General features: G+C 47.6%; 1 protein-coding gene across 6 annotated transcripts in view; it reads left to right on the forward strand.

Annotated features, from left to right (window-relative positions):
* Positions 1 to 24708, forward strand: part of LOC147103421 (tyrosine-protein kinase Fyn-like) — a 363535-nt gene extending 338827 nt beyond the window's left edge. For all 6 annotated transcript variants that reach the window (XM_085962994.1, XM_085962996.1, XM_085962995.1 and 3 more), the window contains 4 exons: positions 1655 to 1731; positions 14576 to 14729; positions 21066 to 21197; positions 22717 to 24708. In XM_085962994.1, coding sequence (XP_085819120.1) covers positions 1655 to 1731; positions 14576 to 14729; positions 21066 to 21197; positions 22717 to 22925 — 572 coding nt within the window. In that variant the 3' untranslated portion in view covers positions 22926 to 24708. The remainder of the gene's footprint in view (positions 1 to 1654; positions 1732 to 14575; positions 14730 to 21065; positions 21198 to 22716) is intronic.
* The last annotated feature ends 393 nt before the right edge of the window (positions 24709 to 25101 follow it).

The following is a 25101-nucleotide window of genomic DNA, read 5'->3' on the forward strand; positions in this document are numbered from 1 at the left end:
CTAGTCTCACCCATCAGTGGAAACATCCTCCCCGCATCCACCCGATCAAGCCCCCTCACAATCTTATATGTTTCGATAAGATCGCCTCTCATTCTTCTGAATTCCAATGAGTAGAGGCCCAACCTACTCAACCTTTCCTCATAAGTCAACCCCCTCATCTCCGGAATCAACCGAGTGAACCTTCTCTGAACTGCCTCGAGAGCAAGTATATCTTTTCTTAAATATGGAAACCAAAACTGTACGCAGTATTCCAGGTGTGGCCTCACCAATACCCTGTATAACTGAAGCAAGACTCCCCTGCTTTTATACTCCATCCCCCTTGCAATAAAAGCCAAGATTCCATTGGCCTTCCTGATCACCTGCTGTACCTGCATACTAACCTTCTGTGTTTCATGCACCAGGACCCCCAGATCCCTTTGTACTGTAGCACTTTGCAGTTTCTTTCCATTTAAATAATAACTTGCTCTTTGATTTTTTCTGCCAAAGTGCATAACCTCACACTTTCCAACATTATATTCCATCTGCCAAATTTCTGCCCACTCACTTAGCCTGTCTATGTCCTTTTGCAGGTTATTTATGTCCTCCTCACTCACTGCTTTCCCTCCCATCTTTGTATCGTTGGCAAACTTGGATACGTTGCACTTGGTCCCCTCCTCCAAATCGTTAATATAGATTGTAAAGAGCTGGGGTCCCAGCACTGACCCCTGCGGAACACCACTAGTTACTGATTGCCAACCCGAGAATGAACCATTTATCCCAACTCTCTGTTTTCTGTTGGATAGCCAATCTTCCACCCATGCCAGTATATTACCCCCAATCCCGTGATATTTTATCTTGTGCAGTTCTCATGTCGGGCGTTAAACCTGCTGAAAATTAAAACGTGCTGCGTTCTGTTTGATGTTCTGTATTTTGTTACATTGTTCTATTAAAATCACAATCAGAATTGACTGATAAATCCTGGTTGCGAAATCTGGCTATGTGCGCAAGTCATAAACTTATTCACCTGATCCAACACTGGCAATTAGGATAAACACTGTCAACTGGAGAAAGGACACAGCAGCTTTGAATATGGAGAACTAATATGAGACGTGTGGGTATATATATATATATATAAAACATATATATATATAATTTATTATTGCAGATAAAGACAAATATTTAATTTTATATGACAAACATATCACGTCTAATTCTGTGCCATTAACAGTGAATTGTCGTCCGAATTCATTTTATTATAGAAAAGGTGAGGCTGATAAAATCTAGTATGGGAAGACACTCTCAAACGGAGTATTAGAAAATCTGACATAAATAGATTCTTTTTTTTTTAAAAAAAGGTTCTTTGTAAATCATACAAGCAGCATGTTGTACTGAAGGGTGTTTTCAAAGTGTTCCTTTTAATAAATGCATTTAGGAAATAAATAAATGTAGGGAAAAACAGCATAATACAAGGCCAACATGCACTAAATCGCAAAAATATTTCAACTTGCTGAAGTACCGGAGAGTGGCCAGCGCCCAAACAACCATAGTCAGATGAGTTAGTGCCATCGGGAGAAGACGAGAGGGTCAAAGGAAAAGAGGGAGTCATGATCTGCATCATCAAGCTTCAAAAGTTTAATTTCCAAGTTATTAATGATTTATCTTATTTCCTTCTCAGGAAGCTTGCTCGATTTCCTAAAGGATGGTGATGGAAGGATATTAAAACTACCCCAACTAGTCGACATGGCAGCTCAGGTACTGGGTCCCATTTTTCAAAGATTGGTATTTTATCAGTTTGATTTTTTTTTTTGTCTTGAAGTTTTTAGATATTGGGTGATTCTGTTTTTATAGCAATGGTATAAGGTGGATAGTTCTTACTTCAGCCAAATTTACACAGGATTACATCGGATATACGGCCCAGAAACAGGCCATTCAGCCCAACCAGTCCATGCCGGTGTTTATGCTCCACTCGAGCCTCCTCCCGTCTTTCCTCATCTAACTCTATCAGCATAACCCTCTATTCCCTTCTCCCTCAGATGCTTGTCTAGCTTCCCCTTAAATGCATCGATACTATTCGCTTCAACCACTCCCTGTGGTAGCGAGTTCCACATTCTCACCACTCTCTGGGTAAAGAAGTTTCTTCTGAATTCCCTATTTGATTTCTTGGTGACTATCTTATATTGATGGCCTCTAGTTTTGCTCTTCCCCACAAGTGGAAACATTCTCTCTGTATCCACTCTATCAAAACCTTTCATGATTTTAAAGACCTCTATTAGGTCGCCCCTCAGCCTTCTCTTTTCAAGAGAAAAGAGACCCAGCCTGTCCATCCTTTCCAATAGCACATAATAATGGATATGACTAGACAAATTCAAAGCAACACTGCACATAAAAAGTTACAGGTGTATTTATGAAGCAAATAAACATGAAGTAATGTAAGCAACAGATACACATTTTTATGGAAAGCTGAAGAAACAGAATGGGGAATATTTCCAAAAACATATTAGGCCCAGAAATTCGGGTCGGAGGCTTCCCGCGGGTGCAAGCCCCCGACCTGCACTTACCTAGCGCACCGGCCATTGTGCTGTGGGCCCACGTGGGATTCCGATCCTGGGCCTCCTCCAGCTGCCGGCGTGCAGTGCTTGCATATCCCAGGGGTGCAGTTAGTTCGAAGCGTCCCCTGGGATCACGTGGGCCATGGAAAGCCAATCGTAGCAGGGAATCTCCATTCATAAATTTGACAGGAAGACCTGTCAAATCTATGAATAGAGATCGGCCCCAAAACCTAACTAAAACTTCAAATAATTTTTTTTTTAAATCACATTTTTAAAATAACTATAAATTACATAAAATAACTATTTTAAACAATAATTTAAATTTTTGAAAAAATTAATTACAGTTTTTAACGGGGCTAAAAATAAACTTACCTTTCTTTAAAGTATTTAAAAATAATAAACCTGTGGAAAAAATGTTTTAATTTTACTTAATTCACCACTTACCTTGTTAAAAGCAGGCCTTGCGACTGCTTTTTAAAAGCGTAGCTCCTGGAGACTTACCCTCCCGGAGAAACCTGTAAAAAAAAGGAAGTTCCAGGCGTACGTGCTGCCTCTCCGGCGCATGCGTTTGACCTGTGAACCCCTTCCTTCAAGGGAACGGAAGATCCGGTTTCCAGCGCGTGCACAGTGCATGCACGAAACCGGCACTTTCGTTGGCCCTACGCGTGAGTACCCAGCGCGTACTCACCCGTGGGGACCCGAATTTCTGGCCCAATAACCTGTAGATTGTGGATAGTTATTTTTAGAATAATGTCTGTTGTGACTAGCTGCAGTCAGGAAAGTGAACATCTACAATATGTACAGCACATCAAAAGTCAAAATCGAACCCTACAAGTGAAGGTGGGAGGTGATCCTTTTATAAAGAGGAATTCTTTCCCAATAGGGTTGTAATGGATTATGCATCGCAACACCTGCTTTTAAAAAAAGTATGAAACCTTACTAACTTTGGATGAGACATTAAACCGAGGCCCCGTCTGCCCTCTTGGGATGGGGGTAAAAGATCCCATGGCCACTATTTCGAAGAAGAGCAGGGGAGCTATCCCCGGTGTCCTGGTCAATATCTGTACCTCAATCACGATCACTGACGTAAGAAAACTACTAGGCACTTGGTCTAAGCGTTAAACAAAGCTTTAATCAACTGTTTTACAACATGGAGGTCTAGTTGTGTCCTTCACTAGTTCCTGCTAAAGAATGTCCTGCGCAAGTTGGGCCCATGCCCAAGTATTTATACTCTCCCTGGACAGCGCCACCAGCAGGCCGCCCAGTATTATTTCATAAGTCATTTCCACATAAGTGACAAGATTCATGTCAATCACTAAAACAGATTATCTGGTCATTATCACGTTGCTCGTGTGGGAGCTTGCTGTGTGCAAATTGGCTGCTGCGTTTCCTACATTACAACAGTGACTGCACGTCAAAAAAGTAGTTTAGTGGCTGTAGAGCACTTTGGGACGTCCTGAGGTCGTGAAAAGTGCGAGAGAAATGCAAGTTCTTTCTTTCTTAGTATGTGTTTTAAAAACGAGCTGAGGAGTGTGCCAATCTGTAGCTTTGGGCCACTTTAATGTTTAGACAATGCAAAGTTAGCGAAGGCTGCCCTTATAAATGAGTTTTTGATTTGGAGTTCTCGATTGGTTTGCTGGGATAACAATTAGTGAGTTTACTATACAATGTTATACTGATAGTAGCGCTGACCTCAATAGCAGCCCAGGAGCCAAGATGGAGATACTGCCTAATGAGGGTCTGAGGAAAAAGAAAAGACTTGCATTTCTATAGCACCTTTCACATCCTCAGAACGTCCCAAAGCACTTTATGGCCAATGAAATACTTTTTTGAAGTGTAGTCACTGTTGTAATGTAGGAAACACGGCAGCCAATTTGTGCACAGCAAGCTCCCACAAACAGCAATGTGATAACAACCAGATAATCTGTTTCAGTGATGTTGATAGAGGAATACATATTGGCCCCAGGACACCGGGGATAGCTCCCCTGCTCTTCTTCAAAATAGTGCCACGGGATTTTTTGCACCCACCCGAGAGAGCAGACAGGGCCTCGGTTTAACATCTCATCCGATAAGACGGCACCTCCGACGGTGCAGCACTCCACTGGAGTGTTGGCCTGGATTTTTGTGTTCAAGTCTCACGGAGTGGGATTTAAACCCACAACCTTCTGACTCAGAGGCGAGGGTGCTGCCCACTGGGCCACAGCTGACACTGCAAAACCACCTCGAGCAATGTTCCTCCCTCCTGCCCTTTCCCCACCCAGACAGCAGGGGACCATTGTGTACACTGGAATATTTGATTGTCTCAATCTAAACTTGTGCTGTTTCCAGCCGAATATTTATCCAGCTCCTTTTGGAATGAGCGAAGCAACACAACCTCAGCTGTTATTGCTGGTAACCTGTTGCACGTATTGAACGGTTGCCTAGCGGGGGGGGAAATTTCTTTTAATCAGTAGTCTCACTCGAGGCTTGTTAATTTTAAACCTTCAGTCTACTTACATCAACATCAGCGTGTACCTCTCGGCATTTTAAAGAGATTGGCCAGGCCTCCCTGCAGTCTTTTCTCCAGTGGTTTCTTGGCCGGTTGAGTCTGTAAAACTGACGGACAGATAGTTGTAATTAGTATTGAAGGGTGACTGAGCCCAAGCTATAATATAGGAGAAAGGGGTTCTCTTCAGCTGGTGTCTGTCTGCAATTTAGTGATACAGGAAACTCTCGATTTACCGGCACCTAAATAACCGGAAATCTCTGTTAACCGGCAAAATTCAGGAGTAGGTTCAGGTAAGTTTTACTTCATATTAGTGGCCGTTCCTGGATCTGTGGCTGGGTTCCTGCACCTGTTGCTAAGCAACAGGGATGCTTGGATCTTATGGCCAGGTTCCTGCACCTGTTGCTAAGCAACAGGGAAGCCTGGATTTGTTGCTGTGTACGGAGCTCTCGTACCTTTTACTATACCTCTCTGTAATCTGGACTTTTTGATAAACCGGCACCACGCCGGTTCCGTCGGTGCCGGATAAAAAAGAGTTTCCTGTAATTCGGGGATGAAATCAGATCGGTTTCAGTTTTTGACCAATTGTAATTTGTTTCCTTTGTATCTGATATTGGAGTAGCAGCAGGCAGGGTGTTTTAGTCTCATAGAGTCATAGAGTCATAGAGTTTTACAGCACAGAAAGAGGCCCTTCGGCCCATCGTGTCTGCGCCGCCCATCCATCCCTGTCCAGTCTAATCCCATTTTCCAGCATTTGGTCCATAGCCTTGTATGCAATGGCATTTCAAGTGCTCATCCAAATGCTTCTTGAATGTTGTGAGGGTTCCTGCCTCCACCACCCTTTCAGGCATTGAGTTCCACATTCCAACCACCCTCTGGGTGAAAAAGTTCCTCCTCAAATCCCCTCTAAATCTCCTGCCCCTTACCCTGAATCTATGCCCCCTTGTTATTGACCCCCCCACTAAGGGGAAAAGTTCCTCTTTATCTACCCTATCTATGCCCCTCATTATTTTGTACACCTCAATCAGGTCCCCCCTCAGCCTTCTCTGCTCCAAGGAAAACAACTCCAGCCTGTCCAGCCTCTCTTCATAGCTGAGGCGCTCCATCCCAGGTAACATCCTGGTGAATCTTCTCTGCACCCTCTCCAAAGCAATCACATCCTTCCTATAGTGAGGCGACCAGAACTGCACACAGTACTCCAGCTGTGGCCTCATCAGCGTTTTGTACAGCTCCATCATAACCTCCCTGCTCTTATATTCTATGCCTCGGCTAATGAAGGCAAGTATCCCATATGCCTTTTTAACCACCTTATCTACCTGCTCCGCTGCCTTCAGGGATCTATGTACATGTACACCAAGGTCCCTCTGACCCTCTGTACTTCCTAGGGTCCTACCACTCATTGTGTATTCCCTTGCCTTATTTGTCCGTCCAAAATGCATCACCTCGCACTTTTCAGGGTTAAATTCCATTTGCCACTTTTCCGCCCATCTGACCAACCCGTTTATATCGTCCTGTAGCCGGAGGCTTTCCTCCTCGCAATTTACCACCCCACCAATTTTCGTGTCATCTGCGAACTTACTGATCATACCTTTTACATTCTCATCCAAATCATTTATGTAGATCACAAACAATAAGGGACCCAGCACCGATCCCTGAGGTACCCCACTGGACACAGGCTTCCAGTCACAAAAGCAACCTTCGACCATCACCCTCTGCCTCCTGCCACTCAGCCAGTTTAGGATCCAACGCGCCAAGGCACCCTGGATCCCATGGGCTCTTACCTTCTTGACCAGTCTCCTATGCGGGACTTTGTCAAAAGCTTTACTGAAGTCCATGTAAACCACATCCACAGCATTTCCCTCATCCACCCCACTAGTCACCCCCTCGAAAAATTCGATCAGATTTGTTAGACATGATTTACCCTTGACAAAGCCATGCTGACTATCCCCGATTAATCCTTGCCTCTCCAAGTGGAGATTAATTTTGTCCCTCAGAATTTTTTCCAATAATTTCCCCACCACAGATGTTAGACTCACTGGCCTGTAATTCCCTGGTTTATCCCTGCTACCCTTCTTGAATAATGGTACTACGTTAGCTGTTCTCCAGTCCTTTGGTACATCCCCTGTGGCCAGAGAGGTTCTGAAAATTAGTGTCAGAGCCCCTGCAATCTCCTCCCTTGCCTCCCACAGCAGCCTGGGATACATCTCGTCCGGGCCTGGGGATTTATCCACTTTTTGGCCCGCTAAAACCGCTAGCACCTCCTCCCTCTCGATGCTAATATGTTCAAGTATGTCACAGTCCCCTTGCCCGATTTCTATGTCTGCATCGTCTTTCTCCATAGTGAACACAGATGCGAAAAATTCATTTAAAACCCCGCCTACATCCTCTGGCTCTACACACAGATTGCCACTTTGGTCCCTAATGGGCCCTACCCTTTCCCTGGTTATCCTCTTGCCCTTAATATACTTATAAAACATCTTAGGATTTTCCTTTATTTTGCTCGCCAGTGTTATTTCATGGCCCCTCCTCGCCCTCCTAATTTCTTTTTTAAGTATGCCCCTGCACTTTTTATACTCCTCTAGGGCTTCTTCTGTCTTTAGTCTTTTGTAACTGCCAAAAGCCCCCCTTTTATTTCTAATGCATTTTTGTATATCCCTTGTCATCCAAGGTTCCCTTTGCTTGTTGGTCCCACCCTTGACCTTTACAGGAACATGTTGGCGTTGTACTCTCTCTATTTCCCTTCTGAAAGTCTCCCACTGTTTTGCTGTGGATTTTCCTATAAGCAGCTGCTCCCAGTCCACTTTGGCCAGATCCTGCCTTATCATATTAAAATCGGCCTTCCCCCAATTTAGAACCCTTATTTCCGGGCCGTCTTTGTCTTTTTCCATGACCACCTTAAATCTCACCGAATTATGGTCACTGTCGCCAAAATGCTCTCCTACTGACACTTCCACCACTTGCCACATCCCAGGGATCAATCTAGTGAACCTTCGTTGCATCATCTCTAAGGCAAGTATGTTCTTCCTCAGATAAGGAGACCAAAACTCTGATGCTATGAAGAAACACTTACAGATTATTGCAGTTATTTACGGATATTCAACAAGACATTAGAAAGCACAGGTCATACCTCGCTAACTTGTGGAAGTGACTGAAACAGAGGATGAAGGAAGTCCAATGGATATTGTTTACCTGGATTCCAGAATGCTTAGATGCTTATTAGAAGAATAAAATAGATGTAATTATATTACTAATGAAATCGCAGGATAGATTGGGAGTTGGTTTAAATTGTGTAAAGAGAGCATTTATGAATGGGAAGGGTTCAGATTGGGGCATGTAGACGCTTGGAGTGCCAGGGCTGCCTGCTGGAGATTTTACTCTTCATAATCCTGAGTCCTACTATTAAATTCATGAATGATACAGGAATGTGTACAAGGTTTGGTAATAATGAGGAGATAGGTTTCAAGCTGATTTCACCCTCCATCCTCGAACTCTCTACCCTTCAGATAGCTTCTGGACTTCACTCGCCTGCTTTGGACAGCGGTTCGTCGATGCTTCATACTGGCCCCATCCTGCTCACGTCGGCTTTGTCCCTCTATAGGACCTCTGACTTTGACCCTGGTCTCCCTACTATTGTCCCCAACCTATTCCCTGCTACCAGGAAATATGTATCCCATTAATTACTACATTTAAACAGGCCGATGTAACCTGAGCTTTTCCCCATGTGTCCATTCATGTGCACACTTTGGCTGCCGCTCCGGACACAAGCCACTCAATACTTTTCCACTTTTTCCCCCCTCTTTTCCTTTTCTCTCTGTCCCTCCCTGACCGCGCTCTCCTGTCGTCATGCCTCCTTTCATCTCTCCTCTCTGTTACTCTGCCCTCCCAAATCCCTACCCCAATCCTTCATTACTCTTCGACCTTCCTACTCTCCTGCCGCCGTCCCAGCCTTGACTCCCTCTTTGATAAGCCCACAGCTTCCCTCTGGGCCTCTCTTGGCATCCTACGAAGGGCCCATCGAGGCACTCATCGCTGCCACCTTACAAGCAGCAACCCCAACTGTCCCATCCTACTCTCTCGCCGACCTTCCTGCCCAGCGCGCCCACTGGGGGCAAATCTTGCCATATCCTCCCCGTCCAACTCATCCCCCCCAGCGCTGACCCTGTGGATACTGGCAGTGGGGCAGCCATCACCGACACCCTCTGCATCTCCCTCCAGAATGTCCGTTCACTTGCGAACAAGGCCCTTGCCAACCATGAGCTTATTGTGGATGATTACATCGACATCATGGCCCTGACGGAAACTTGGTTGAGGGGTGATGACACCTTACCCTTAAATGAAGCCTCCCCGCCTGGTTATACCTTCCACCACTTGCCCCGCTCAGACCGCCGTGGTGGCGGTGTGGCTCTCATCACCAAATCACACCTTGGTCTGTCCCCCTACTCCTCCGGCACTTTCTCCTCCATTGAGCATCTCACCTTATTCCACCCTCTCACCTCTCATTTAAAATTCTCGCTCTCTACCGCCCACCCAAGTACCATAAAATTTTATTACCGAGATATCTTCACTGCTCTCCTCCCTCAGCCTCTGCACCGAGTGACTTCTCATCCTCGGTGATTTCAACCTCCATCTCAATTCATCATGCTCTCTCTCCTCTGAGCTCACTAGCGTCCTATCCTCCCTTAATCTCTCGCTCCATGTAAACTCCCCAACCCATATTCACGGCCACCCTCTCGACCTTGCCATCTCTCGGGGCCTCGCTACCCACATCATGTCAATCGCAGATAAGGCCATCTCTGACCACTTCCTCATATCGCTCTCCACCCACATCCCCCTTCCATCAGCCCCCCCAACACTACTTCCTTCTGTGTCCGCCCCTGGAAAAAACTCTCTCCCGATTCTCTTACAACTGCACTTATGAAATCCCAACTGTCCAGCTTTTGGCCCTCCAGTCACCATGACATTTCTGCAGCTACCGATCTGCTCAACCGTACCCTCACCACCACCTTTGATGCCCTATTCCCTATTAAAACAATTAGGGCTAAAAATTGAGTAGCGGGGCGCTACTGGAAGCGGGGCACTACTGGAAGCGCCCCGCATCCCTCTAGGGGCGCTGTGAGTCAATATTGCGGCGTTATGTGCTGCAGCGCTACACGCTGCGGCATGTCGCGCTGTGGTATTGCAGGCCTTCCTCCCCTTCTTAAAGGGGAGGGGCCTTGTGCAGCGCGACCTGGGGCCCAGCTGGGCCCCCGGGGATCGGGAGTGCAGGCAAAAGAGCCCGGCACTCAAGAGAAGTGCCGGGCTCTTGGAGCGCAGCCAGCACTCCGCGGGGGCGGGGGGGATGTTTCAGGAGGTCTGCGACGGGAGCGCAGGCAGGTGCTGGCAGGCGGCCAGCAACAAAAATGGCCGCCCCGCACCTCGCCTTTAAATTGCGCCTCCCTGGCCGCAGGTACGCCCCCCAGACCCCGTCGGACATAGCGTCTGACGATAAATCAGGGGGCGCTCCCGAAGATTGTGGCCGGAGCGTGAGCGGGGTGCTGCACACACCAATGACATCATCGCCAGTAGCGCAGCGCCACAGGGCACTACCGGTTAGCGCCACTACTAAACTCCCACTGAATTTTGTGGGAGGCGTGGGCAGTGCCGCGCCCAGGCGCTAGTTGCGTTGTGTCCCGTTAGTGCCCTCTTAAGGCGCTAACGGGAGGCGCAACCAACTGAATTTTTCCCCCTTACTCTCTCTCACCCTGGTTGTTCCCCCGGTACATCCCTCATCTTCGCTCCCTTAATTCCAAGGGACACAGATTGAACGGATATAACGGACAACTGGTTTAGTCATTCACCGCCAGATCTGGCTGGACCACATAAAGCACTATCGGGTCCTGCTCTTGTCTGCCAAAATTGCTCACTATTCCAGAATCATTCTGGAATGCAAAGGTAAACCCCGGCTCCTATTCTCCACTGCTAACCGTCTTCTTAAACACCTCTTCCCGTCTCCTCCACCCTCACCTCCGGCAACAAGTGTGAGGAGCTCTTGGACTTCTTTGTCTCTAAGATTGAGACCATCCGTTCAGCTGCCTCTGCCACTTCCCTTCCTTCCCCTAGCCCACCGAGCCAAACTTACTCTAAGAATCCCCCCCGCCTTAGTCCTGAACTCACATCTTTCTCCAGTTTCTCTCCGATCTCCCCTCATGACCTCTCCGCGCTCATCTTGTCCATGAGACCTACTTCCTGCTCCCTCGACTCTATTCTCACCAAACTGCTGACTACCCAACTTCCTTTTCTGGTTCCCATGTTAGCTGACATTGTTAATGGTTCTCTCTCCTCAGGCACTGTCCCCCTCTCCCTCAAATCTGCCGTCATCACCCCTCTCCTCAAAAAACTAACCCTTGACCCCTCCGTCCTTGCAAACTACTGCCCCATCTCCAACCTCCCTTTCCTCTCCAAAGTCTTTGAACATGTTGTCGCTTCCCATATCCGTGCCCATCTTTCCCGCAATTCCATGTATGAATCCCTCCAATCAGGTTTCTGCCCCTGCCGCAGTACCGAAACGGCTCTCATCAAAGTCACAAATGACATCCTTTGTGACTGACAAAGGTAAACTATCCCTCCTCGTCCCTCTTGACTTGTCTACAGCCTTTGACACGGTTGACCACTCCATCCTTCTCCAACGTCTCTCCACCGTTGTCCAGCTGGGTAGGACTGCACTCACCTGGTTCCATTCTTATCTATCTAATCATAGCCAGAGAATCACCTGCAACGGCTTCTCTTCCCACTCCCGCATTGTTACCTCTGGGGTTCCCCAAGGATCTATCCTTGGCCCCCTCCTAATTCTCATCTACATGTTGCCCCTTGGTGACATCATCCGAAAACACAGCGTCAGTTTCCACATGTACGCTGATGACACCCAGCTCTACCTCACCACCACTTCTCTCGACCCCGCCACAGTCTCTAAATTGTCAGATTGCTTGTCCGACATCCAGTTCTGGATGAGCAGAAATTTTCTCCAATTAAATATTGGGAAGACCGAAGCCATTGTTTTCGGTCCCTGCCACAAACTCTGTTCCCTAGCCACTGACTCCATCCCTCTCCCTAACATCTGTCTGAGGCTGAACCACACTGTTCGCAACCTTGGTGTCAAATTTGACCCCGAAATGAGCTTCTGACCACATATCCACAGCCTAACAAAGACCGCCTACTTCCACCTCCATAACATCGCCCGTCTCCGCCCTTGCCTCAGCTCATCCGTTGTTGAATCCCTCATCCATGCCTTTGTTACCTCTAGACTTGACTATTCCAACGCACTCCTGACTGGCCTCCCACATTCTACCCTACGTAAACTTGAGGTCATCCAAAACTCTGCTGCCCGTGTCCTAACTCGCACCAAGTCCCGTTCACCCATCACCCCTGTGCTTGCTGACCTACATTGGCTCCCGGTTAAGCAACGCCTCGATTTCAAAATTCTCATCCTTGTTTTCAAATCCCTCCATTGCCTCACCCCTCCCTATCTCTGTAATCTCCTTCAGCCCCACAACCCCCCAAGATATCTGCGCTCCTCTAAGTTAGTTATGTTTACCTAGTGATGTGTCATGGGTACCCGTGATATCCTGGAGCTTGCTTGGTTGCCTTGGAATTGAAACGTATAAAACTCTGACAGGGCTAGACAGACTGGATGCAGGGAGGATGTTTCCCCTGGCTGGGGGGTCTAGAACGAGGGGTCACAGTCTCAGGATACGGGGTGGGACATTTAGGACTGAGATGAAGAGAAATGTCTTCACTCAGAGGGTGGTGAACCTGTGGAATTCTCTACCACAGAAGGCTGTGGAGGCCAAGTCACTGAATATATTTAAGAGGGAGATAGATAGATTTCTAGACACAAAAGGCATCAAGGGGTATGGGGAGAGAGCGGGAATATGGTATTGAGATAGAGGATCAGCCATGATCATATTGAATGGCGGAGCAGGCTCGAAGGGCCGAATGGCCGACTCCTGCTCCTATTTTTCTATGTTTCTATGTTTCATTAAGATCATGGCTTATCTGACTGAAACCATAGGACATGTCGACATCATTTCCAGTATTTGATTTACATCAATTAGGATCATTGTTAGCCCTGGGTAATATAGCCTTTTGTATGTTCATAACTTTATGTTTATTAAGGTGACCGCTGCCGCTGCTGGAGAAAGACATTTTTCCACTTTGTGCATTCTATGTTCAATGTCAAATGCTCCCAGACTAGGCGTAGTGTGGATTCGAGGTCGACAAAAGCTCCACTACATTGATTCAACAATGTGGTTTAACATTTGTTTTAGCAGACCACTCCTGACTGCAGTAGCGTGCATGTCATCCTTACGTCTCCGACTGCGAGTTATTGCAGTGCTAATTAGTGCCACATTCGACACAATAAAAACAGAAAATGCTGGAAACACTCAGCAGGTCAGGCAGCATCGGTGGAGAGAGAAACAGAGTTAACGTTTCAAGTCGGTGACCTTTCATCAGAACTGGAACAAGTTAGAGGGGTAACAGGTTTTTAAGCAAGTGTAGGGGCAGGGAAAGGGGGGGCGGAGAGGAAAGAACAAAGGGAAGGTCTGTGATAGGCTGGAAGGCAGTGATTAAAGGACAAAAGGAGATGATGGTGTGAGGCAAAAGGAGATGGTAATGGGACAAGTAAAGGAACAAAAGATGAGTCTAGATGAAGTGTAAATGGCAATGGCAGAATCATCAACAGCTGCCATCTGAAAAAATGGGGGCAGAGTTTATGCCACAGTCGAAGCAGTTTGGTGCTTGGGACTCCTGCCTAAAAGGAACTTGGCTGAGATGAATACCAGACATTTAAAGCCATTAGACTAAGCTGAATTCAAACCCACCTGCCAAAGGTGAAGGAGACTGTTCGTACTTAGAATCATAGAATGGTTACAGCACAGAAGGAGGCCATTCGGCCCGTCGAGCCCGTGCCGGCTCTCTGCAAGAGCACTTCAGCTCGTCCCACTCCCCCGCCCTTTACCCGTAGCTTGCAATTTTTTTTCCTTCAGGTACTTATCCAATTCCCTTTTGAAAGCCGCGATTGTGTCTGCCTCCAGGCAGTGCATTCCAGATCTTAACCACTCGCTGCTTAAAAAAGATTTTCCTCATGTCGCCTTTGGTTCTTCTGCCAATCACCTTAAATCTGTGTCCTCTAGTTCTCGACCCTTCCGCCAATGGGAACAGTTTCCCTCTGTCTAGACCCCTTGTGATTTTGAACACCTCGATCAAATCTCCTCTCAACCTTCTCTGCTCCAAGGAGAACAACCCCAGCTTCTCCAGTCTATCCACCACACTGAAGTCCCTCATCCCTCTCTGAGGCCTTCACATCCATCCTTCGCATGCCACACAATCTCTCTCAAGTTTTCAGTTTACAAACCAGAATGGAGTGCGTGCAGTTTCAGCTCCAGCAGGGCTGTTCAATTAGTTGCAGAATTATTACGAGAGTAACTGACCTTTCGGTCTATTTGTTCCTTAAAGCCGTAGATGGTGCTTTACTAAATGCTGCCTCTTTAATGAATTACCGTGGTTCTCCTTTCATCGCATATAGATTGCAGCAGGAATGGCCTACATCGAGCGAATGAATTACATTCACAGAGACTTGAGGGCTGCTAATATACTTGTGGGAGAAAACCTTGTGTGCAAGATAGCAGATTTCGGGCTGGCGAGACTCATTGAAGACAATGAATATACAGCACGACAAGGTACAGTGTTCTCGTGGCGCTGCAGATACCCTTGAGTTTTGTGATGTTTAATATTTATTTGTATCAATAGTGCATAAATTAATTGTACATAAGGGGTGAGGTATGAGCCTTATAATCACTCATACCTCACCCCTTTGAGCATTACATTGAATCTCCATTCCATTCCTCTGAATGTGCAAATGCAACATCTAGGGATGGACACTGCTAAAGTCATGACCTGTTCATTTCCAGGCACCGTACAGGTACTTATCAGTTGTTCCACAGCTTGTCCCACACTTACTTCAAAGAAATGCGTCAACAAATCCCATTTTTCGTGTCCATATCCAGAGGCGCCCATCCCAACCAAAAGGGCCCAAGGCCGGCCCGCAATTGGTCCGTGGGTCTTATTAAAAAAAAAATTGGCTCAAGCTGCCGCACCTCCGCGGGCAGCTCTCTTATTTTACTAAAATAATTATCGGGCCACTTACCTAGCCAGCAGCGGCCCAAAGGTAAGTTCCAGGACGAGTTTGGATGGCAACGCGGGGGAGGGGTGGGGGTGTTGGGGGTGGGGGGGAAGTGCCAATTGCGAGGACTAAAGAATCCTCTGAAGAAGGTTCACTAGATTGATCCCTGGGATGAGAGGGTTGTCCTATGAGGAGAGATTGAGTAGATTGGGCCTATACTCTCTGGAGTTTAGAAGAATGGGAGGTGATCTCATTGAAACATACAAGATTCTGAGGGGGATTGACAGGGTAGATGCTGAGAGGTTGTTTCCCCTGGCTGGAGTGTCTAGAACTAGGGGGCACAGTCTCAGGATAAGGGGTGGGCCATTTAAGACTGAGATGAGGAGGAATTTCTTCACTCAGAGGGTTGTGAATCTTTGGAATTCTCTATCCCAGAGGGCTGTGGAGGCTCAGTCATTGAGTATATTCAAGGCTGAGATCGATAGATTTTTGGACTCTAGGGGAATCAAGGGACATGGAGATCGGGCGGGAAAGTGGAGTTGAGGTCGAAGATCAGCCATGATCTCATTGAATGGTGGAGCAGGCTCGAGGGGCCCTATGGTGGAGCAGGCTCGAGGGACCCTATGGTGGAGCAGGCTCGAGGGGCCCTATGGTGGAGCAGGCTCGAGGGTCCCTATGGTGGAGCAGGCTCGAGGGGCCCTATGGTGGAGCAGGCTCAAGGGGCCCTATGGTCGACTCCTGCTCCTATTTCTTATGTTCTTATGTTCTGAGCAGAGCAGGCCCAGCGCCTGTTCAATTAGAACCAGGGGGCCTGAAACAGGCGTCACGCCCTTTATATATGTAAATGATGGGCTTAGGCAGCCACCCAGGATGCCTGCAAAGCCACCTTTACCGGTATGACGGGGCCCATAATGCAGCGGCTGATTGGGCACGGGACGCTGCGCCCCCAAAATTGGTCCTTTTTGCCCCTGTTTTCTGCCCGGAAAATCACTTCAAACAAAAGAAGTGGTTTGAGGATGTGAAATTGGTCATGTACATAGTTTAATTAATACAGAAATAGTGCCGTACACCTATTAAAGCTATACTGCAACTCGGATACTCCAAGGGGAAAAAATTTGGTTGCTTTGTGCCTCACGTTAGCGCCCTAAGAGGGCGCTAATTGGGCGCAAAGCAACTAGCGCCCGGGCGCAGCGATGTTTGCGCCGCTCGCGAAATTGACCGGGCATTTTGCGGCGGCGCTAAACACTTCCGCCACGATCTCCTGCGCCCGCAGATCGTGACGTCAGTCGAGTGTGCAACGCCCCGGTAGCGCACCAGACCGGATATTGAGTGGTGCCCCCTTGTCTTACCGCCTGCCGCTAGCAACGACAGGTTGAGGGGAGCGTTTTGCAGTCGGGAAGGGACTGGGGGAGCGCTATTTAAAGGCGACCACTTCCTGCCTTTTTTTGTCGGCGACATTTTTGCCCCACGCACTCAGAGAGAGAGACTTCTGGAGAAATTCAACGCTGTGTGAAGGAGTTTTGGGTACTGAGCAGCACTTTGCAGTTCATTTTGATTTGACCTTCCTTGCATCGATTTAGAAGAGACTATGGGGGCTGCACTCTGAGCTCTTTCCCTGGGTCTCTCCATTGTTCTTTCCAGCAGATTTGATGTACAGGTCTCTCCAGGCCGAGATTCAAGGCTGCAATGAGCAGGGTGTGGATGGAGAGAAAGATCGACCCTCCCCTTTAAGAACTGGCCGGCCCCAGTGTGCCTGTGTTCCATTACTGACTGACATCACATGAGCTTCGCCAGCGCTCTGAGGTAGCGCCTCGCTCCTCGGTGTTAGCGCCTTAAGACAGGTGTGTAGCACCTGATGTAGTGCTCCAATCACCTCCAGGGGTGATAGAAGCCAAGTTTGCAGTCAGAGGTGATAATTCGCGCCAGGCACTAAACTTTGCACCCGGCCGATAATTGCGCCCCAAATGGGGCGGTACCGAATTTCTCCCCCCAACTGTCTCCAATCTGTAATTCTACGTATTAAATATCTCGACAGCCCAAAAGCACAGAGGGCCAGAGATCCCTATCATACGGGTTAGAGTCACGTGAGCACCTTTGCTGGTAACCAAGTTTAGAATGTATGAGCAACAGCAGAATATTTCTTTAATTCACAATATGCGCTGAAATAACAAAAAATAATTCGGGATTTGTACATCTGTTAATGCAGAAATACGGTTTGAATCCTCAAAATTGTTCATTTGGACGAGCCCGTGAGGGACAGATCCTGCTGTTGCGAATCTGTCTTCCTATCCTAATTGCTGGTGAATTATTGACTTAATTACTTCTTTAATATCTGTTCAGTAAACCCGATGAACTTTAGCGATGCACTTACTTGGCGCACAGGACCTGCAGTGTTTCATGGCACTTTATAATTCACGGTAGCCACAACAACCCATAGCCCTGATTGCAGTTCTCCACTCGAGTTCTTTTCCAGCGATTGGTTCAGTGAAACTTTTAACAAGAACAATGTGTCGAAAGAACAAACGATGCAAACAGACAGCAGTGTTGCTGATCGCATTTAAAAATAATTCTTCCCAGGATCTTATACGCAATTACAGGTTGAGCGTCCAAAATCCGGAGCTCCAGAATCCGGTCTCCGGGACGATTGGTGGCAGGGTCGTCCGGGATCCGTAAACTGTTCCGGAATCCGGAACTCCGGATTTTTGGACGCTCAACCTGTGCTTCAAAAAGCCATTAACTTTGGTTGTCTTTTTTTTGAAAAAATCCTATGAAAAATGCGAGTGATGCAATAAAACTTTAGTGTTGCGTTTTATCCTCCTTAATCTGCACAGCTCCACTAAGTGTTTGGGCCAGGCTGCGGCCACAGCAGCACGCCGCCCTGGAGGCCTAGTGTGGCCCATCGGATGCTCTGCAGAGCTCGCAGCGTCCCTCCCCTTTAACAGAAGGGGAGGGGGCGGAGAAACGCGTCAGCGCTACACGGGAACGGCCCAGGCATTTCCGGACTCGGAACGTGTTTCTGATGTCCGAAGTCCGGAAACGCCCGAGCCCAGGTTGCGATATTTCCGGACTTCGGACATCAGAAAGACGTTCCGAAGTCCGGAAAAAACACGAAAACCGGCTCGGCCTCGCTTCCGAGGTTGCCAGATTCAGGACGCTCAACCTGTACAAAGTTTTTTTTTTAAACAGGTAAATAGAGTCACATTAAATGTATCTGCTACAGTCCATTCCAGAAACCAGCTGGAGCGGGAGTTAAAATACGAGCCGCCTACGAATCGCTCTTTTCCAGCCCAGTGGCCATTTTAGCTCTGCCGTTATCTTTGGGTGGTTAAAGCGCGGGCCCCTGAAGCAGGCAGGTGCTTCATGAATACAGGTCGATCGGGGTCCGGTCGGGCACACCAACCGGACTCCAAAGCTTTCTTCGATAGCAAAATACTGCGGATGCTGAAAATCCGAAATAACAACAGAAAACGCTGGAAAAACTCAGCAGGCCAGGCAACATCCGTGGAGAGAGAAATAGAGTCAACGTTTCGGGTCGAAACCCGAAACGTTGACTCTATTTCTCTCTCCACGGATGTTGCCTGACCTGGTGAGTTTTTCCAGCGTTTTCTGTTGTTATTTCCAAAGCTTTCTTAATGGCCTACTGGGCCGGAGCATCTGCCCGTGGGCCAGCAGTGGGGCCAGGAGTTCTCCTCTGGGCCCCACAAGGAAGTTCTGGGCTACTGCTGCCCCAGACCCTCCAACCCCTCCCTCTGCATTCGGGAAACCCGCGCCCCCCCCCCCCAATAACTTACCAGAGTGCCAGCCAAGCGGATGGAACCCGAGTCCTTCAAACTCCCCTTCTCGTATGCAATACCATGGGAGATCAGTCAGCAACATATATTTTCACAGTAGCTGTTAAACCTTGCTGGCTCTTTGTGTAGTGGAAATAAATTGCTTTCAATTTCTACGCTCAACTTTACTGGATTACTTTTTCTATGCAGCGGCTTTTTTACTTTTTCTCGTTAGCCGCAGAAGTTGTCCAGGTTATGGAGTTCTCGCTGAATGTTTGAGACAGACACTCTTCGATGACTCAAGGTGGACTCACTCATTTGAAAAAGGCCGACTGTTAAATACTTTTGCAACAGTTATGGAAACTTTGCGAATTTAAATAACTGTGTCCAATTGAAAAAAATAGCTGGCAATCAGACACACATTTGACCAGATCACACAGCACCTTTGTATTTGAATTAAGTGGCTTGACCCCTTTCCTCAGACATATTTTCAGACAAGCTGATTACTTGCAACAAAATGACATGGTGTGGCGGAGCCACTAAGGGACTCCGATCAAATGTATATAATTCCCTTTAACAGTGTGTTAACTACAGCCTGAGTCTGTACCTTTGTATATACTGTTTGCATGTACAGAGCGCGGTCCCTTTAAGAGCGCGGGCAAATGCGATGATGTCAGGCTGTTCATCATGTGATCCCCCATCGGCGGGAAAAACGTGATGACGTCATGACGCCAGCCACGGGACCGCCCGAGCAGTCCTCGTGGAGCCTCCGAACTGACTAGACCTGTTTTCGTAGTTCTCGTGCATTGGTTTGTTAAACTCAGTGGGCTAAAAATTCAGTTGGGCGCCGTTTGGGGCGCCAAGCTCGCCTGGGCGCCGGAATTACCGCTGCGAGCGGAGCCACTTGCGCCATCCGGATATTCAGTTTCTGCGCCCCAAATGGAAGCGGGCCACTACTCGAGGCTTCCCACGCCCCGCTTGGGGCGCTCACCCTGAATATTGGCGCGCTAAGGGCCGCAGCGCCACACGCTGCGGCACGGCACGCTGCGGTACTGCAGGCCTTCCTCCCACTGTTAAGGGGGAGGTGCCTGCAACAGCGCGAGCCCCGCTCGCGAGTGCCGGCAAATGAGCCCGGCACCAAGGAGAAGTGCCGGGCTCTCGGGAAACAGCCGGCAATGCCGCGGGGGGGGGGGTTAGGAGGCCGGGGACGGAGGTGCTGGCAGGCGGCCGCCGAAAAAGCGGCCACCTGCACCTCCACCTTAACTAGCGCCACTACCGCCACAGGTAGGCCCCTGTGAACCGGTCGCTAGTTGCGACCGGCGCTAAAGAGGCGGGCGCGACCAAATATGGTCATCGGGGCAGGAGCGGGGCACTGCGCACACCGATGACATCATCGGTGGCGGCGCAGCGCTACAGGCTAACGCCACCATTAGCGCCCCGCTAAATATCGCGGTAGGTGTGGCCAGTGGCGCTAAAGCCACTGAGTGCCCTCTTTGGGCGCTAACTGGTGGCGCAGCCCACTGAATTTCTAGGCCAGTTTGTTTTATATTAAACATCATTTGTTGATCGCCTGAGTCGACCTCAGTCTCTTGATAGGAACTAGACATTCCTACAATGGGACATTATTCTGTGTGTGGCTGAATGGCCTGTTCCTGTGCCTATGAGTGAAGCTGGTTTTTAACCCCATTTGTGGCATGACAGAATTAAATGGGCCAATACCACGCTAAATTTTTCTCCAGGTTTTTTCTCTGTAGTCTCTTTAGAGCAGGAGGGCTATCCCCAGTGCCCTGGGGCCAATATTTATCCCTCAATCAGCGTCACTAAAAACAGATGATCTGGTCATTATCACATTGCTGTTTGTGGGATCTTGCTGTGCGCAGATTGGCTGCCGCGTTTCCCACATTACAACAGTGACTACACTTCAAAAATAACTTCATTGGCTGTAAAGAGCTTTGGGACGTCCGGTGGTCGTGAAAGGCGCTGTAGAAATGCCAGTCTTTCCTCTTTTCTTTTTGGACTAGACAAGAATGCTTCACTTTTGTCACAGGCAGTTCTAGCCATTTTTGATTCAGAAACAATTTAAAGAGGCAAAGCAAAAATACAACCTTTCCTTTTCATTATAGGCGCCAAGTTTCCTATAAAATGGACAGCGCCCGAAGCTGCCCTCTACGGCAAGTTTACCATCAAGTCTGATGTGTGGTCGTTTGGTATTCTCTTGACAGAGCTGGTTACCAAGGGGAGGGTTCCATACCCAGGTAAGAATGACAATACACATCTTTAGCCATATGAGCACCAAGTAATAACAGTCTGGTTCTGTAAGCCTGAAAATTGCACTTGCAATATCATCATAATGAATGGATTCATATCAAATTCCACTGTCCACTGTTTTAAATGAGGTACAAGCATTTGTAGTCAGCTGTGGCTCTGTGGGCAGCAATCTCGCCTCTGAGTCAGAAGGTTGTGGGTCCACTCCAGGGACTGGAGCACAAAAATCTAGACTGACACTCCAGTGCAGTGCTGAGGGAGTGCTGCACTGTCGGAGGTGCTGTCTTTCAGATGAGATGTTAAACCGAGGCTCTCTCAGGTGAGCGTAAAAGATCCCGTGGCACTATTTTGAAGAAGAGCAGGGGAGTTATCCCCAGTGTCCTGGCCAATATTTATCCCTCAATCAACATCACTAAACAGATTATCTGGTCATTATCACATTGCTGCTTGTGGGAGCTTGCTGTGCACAAATTGGCTGTCGCGTTTCCTACATTAACAACAGTGACTACACTCCAAAAAATACTTCATTGGCTGTAAAGCGCTTTGGGATGTCCAGTGGTTGTGAAAGGCGCTATAGAAATGCAAGTCTTTCTTTCTTGTACAATAATATTGCATAGCGTAACTTCCAGGCTATAGTGACCAAGCCCCTTGAAGAAAGAATGTAGAGCCAGTCAGGCAGCTGGAGTCCGGTCTCGCTCAGCTTTGAGGACCTAAAAAGACAGCTTGAATAACTATATTTTGGAATCTTATGCAGTGGAGGCTGGAATAGTTCCATCTCCTGATAGTTTTCCCTTGTTAGAGAGGGGGAGAATGAACAGGAACGGAATCAGTGACATGATCAGAGCTAGGCCATGATTGGAGACATGGAAGGAAAAAAATCAGCAAAGAAGGGGAAAAAAAGAAAAGGAGGAAAAAAAGGGGAGAGAGACGAGACAGAACGAAACCCTGCAGAAAGAGAAGCACAGGCGAATGCTTCCCCTTTCAGCACAGTGATTTGTTTTCCTTCTCTGTCTCCTCTTTAATGCTACGAGCCTCCTCTGTCCAAGAGGATGAGCTGTCACCCCAGTCTCTCTCAATGTTAGAAGGTGCACATGAGTGAGATTGTCTGATTTGCCCATTCCCTCCCTCACAATTTCATATAATAGCACAATTGGGAATCAGGAAATTGTAAGGGCAGTCCCCTTTTCCCTTTATTCCACAGTGCATTTTGTAGGGGCATTTATAAAGTCATTGAGGCCTTCAATAAAGAGCTGGGAATTAATACTGAGATGGACCCTTTCAAATCATTAATTACAAAGATGCACTTGACCAGATGTGCAACGCTTTCTTTGGGAATTGTAACAAAAATGCACGGTAACACGGACTGTGTTAAGAGAGGCTTTTTTTTTTTTTGATGGTTTCTCTATTGGACAGGGAGGCAGACGTAATGTACGTTGTGTCAGACTCTTGGACTTATCATGAGGGACCAGTTATTAACCTGATTGTCTTGAATCTGCCTGTGCCGGTTAGGAATGAACAATCGAGAAGTATTGGAGCAGGTGGAACGAGGGTACCGGATGCCGTGTCCAAGTGCCTGCCCGGGTTCCCTGCATGAGCTCATGATCCAGTGCTGGAAGAAAGACCCGGAAGAAAGACCCACCTTTGAGTACTTGCAGTCCTTCCTCGAGGACTACTTCACGGCGACAGAACCCCAGTACCAGCCCGGGGAAAACCTGTAGATCCCTCTGGCAGCTGGAACATTCCTCAGCCAATGACAAACTGTATTTCTGACCATATGATCAACCTCTTCTAAGACCGCTGAACCTGGAGTCTTAGCTCTAACGTGACTGCAGCCTAAGACTTGAAGGAACTCATCGAGGATGAGACCAACTAGCACACTTTCAATTAACAGGATCCCCCCCCCCAAATAGTTTTGGGTTAATGGCGGCCTCTTTGCCGCACTTAATATTTCTCATTTTTAAACGCAGAACACTGCAAAATGGTTCCACAGTGGGGCGGGGGGTGAGGGGGATATGACTGAAACGTACTGATGGTATTCAGCGGCATTGGGCTCCAGACACTGAATTACAGATCCAGTTGACGGGCCCTGTAACAGAACCCAGAGCAGAGCCATGGCCTGTGGTTTGTACCCGTTTACTGGAACGTCGCTCTCAAACGCACTGTATAATAAGAGGACTGATCTGCTATGCTTATTTAACAGTATTGCCTAGGACCATGCTATAATGGCTAATTTTCTTTCTTTCTTAATTAATTAATATTTCACTGAGCTTTTATATTTGATTTGCCATATTCCAGAAGTATTTTATTCTGTTATTTGTACAATTTTGTAGGCCTACAAACGAGGAAATGCATTTAAAATGCCTACTTTTTTTACAGTGGTGTAAAACCAGCAAAGATGGTCTAGTTTAGTCACTGAATAACTTGTACTTTGGCTGTAAATACAGTCTATCCAGTCCCAGTATTTCACGAGTTCAAATAATGGTTATGAAAAAGGAACAAGGGTGAGCCATTTACAAGGCAAGATGGAGGATAATGTGATGCTACTAAGCTTGAGTCAGTGGGTATAATAAAAGTACTCGTTGTTTGTGGACAGGGTAGCGGTTTTACATATGAGCATCTGAAAAGATAAAGGTTTGCTGGGCTGGGCTGGGCTGAAATATTGGGATGGTGTGGTGCGGAGGAACTGCGTCAGGGTGGGAGTTAATAAGAAAATGCGTTTCTATCCCGTCACATCAAGACTGAAGACTACCATTGTCCCTCTGTGTCAGCCACTTGAAAACGGTTGCTTCCGACCCCTGGAGGGGCTCGGCGTAACCATGTAAAGTGACACGTTGAGAGTGGGCAGGGGGGGGTCGCTGCCATTGTGATCGCTCCTCGTGGTTGGCGCTGGCTGGCAGGATTTCAATCAGCATGTGTGGAAAATTTTCATTTGGTGAGTGCCACTTTGAGACTACGCTGGTACTGTTACAATGCCCATTACCTTCCGAGAAGGGCCTGTGCTACAGACAACATGGGGCCAAGCCATCAGGAGGCTGACTGTCTTCAATCCTGCCCTGAAATGAAAGAGCATGATCATTCTGAGAAGTGAAATGTGCCTCCTAATTTTTTCAGCGATGAAGATCAGACCCGTTTGGAACAGGTTCAGAATCAGATCATCGAATTTCAGCAACATTTTGGAGCTAAAAGGAACTGGATTTAATTTTTTTTTTACAGAATTGTGCATTATTTAAGTGTTTTCTCCACCTACCTAACATGTCGATCCGATAATTATTTTCTCATCATTACTTGTGCAAATTACTGAAGATTAAATTTTTGCTTGCTCTAAAAACTGCATTATTTCTTAACGTGTCTCAGAGTAGAGAACTGTTTTAGTGGATTTTCTTACCAGGACAGCACTGTACAGCTTTTGTTGCACATTATGTAAATTTGTTATGTTGGTGTGTTCACAAGTGACCCGATTGCAACAAGATATAATTGAATTAAAAATACTTTTACATTCTATCTCGGTAACCAGGCTCCGATAAAATGTGGACAATTTTTTCTTTTCCTTCGAATTCTTTCCTTTCCTCTCCTGAAAGTTCTGACTCTTGTGGGGGATGCAGTTCCACAAGCCCGACCTGTAGCGCACCAAAGTGCCCGTTCTTAGCATGCGAGGCTAGACAGGGAGCGGCTCATTTTCTGTTGCGGTGGACACTGGGCGTCGGCCTGGGCAGAGTGCGCGCCCACCACCCGGCAGGAAGCCTGCCCAATTTTTGTGGTTGGGTCTCATTGCCATTCCGTAGCGAGCTGTTCACTCGTTTTGAGAAGCTCGCTAATCGGATAAGCCCCACAGTCCGGCGGCTCCAACACAGAGACCCGCCAACCTCGGTAAGTAAAAGGAAGGGGGGGAGGCGA

Source organism: Somniosus microcephalus, chromosome 20, assembly GCF_052327205.1.
Source record: "Somniosus microcephalus isolate GS21.2 chromosome 20, FLI_Smic_1.0, whole genome shotgun sequence".
Taxonomy (NCBI): domain Eukaryota; kingdom Metazoa; phylum Chordata; class Chondrichthyes; order Squaliformes; family Somniosidae; genus Somniosus; species Somniosus microcephalus.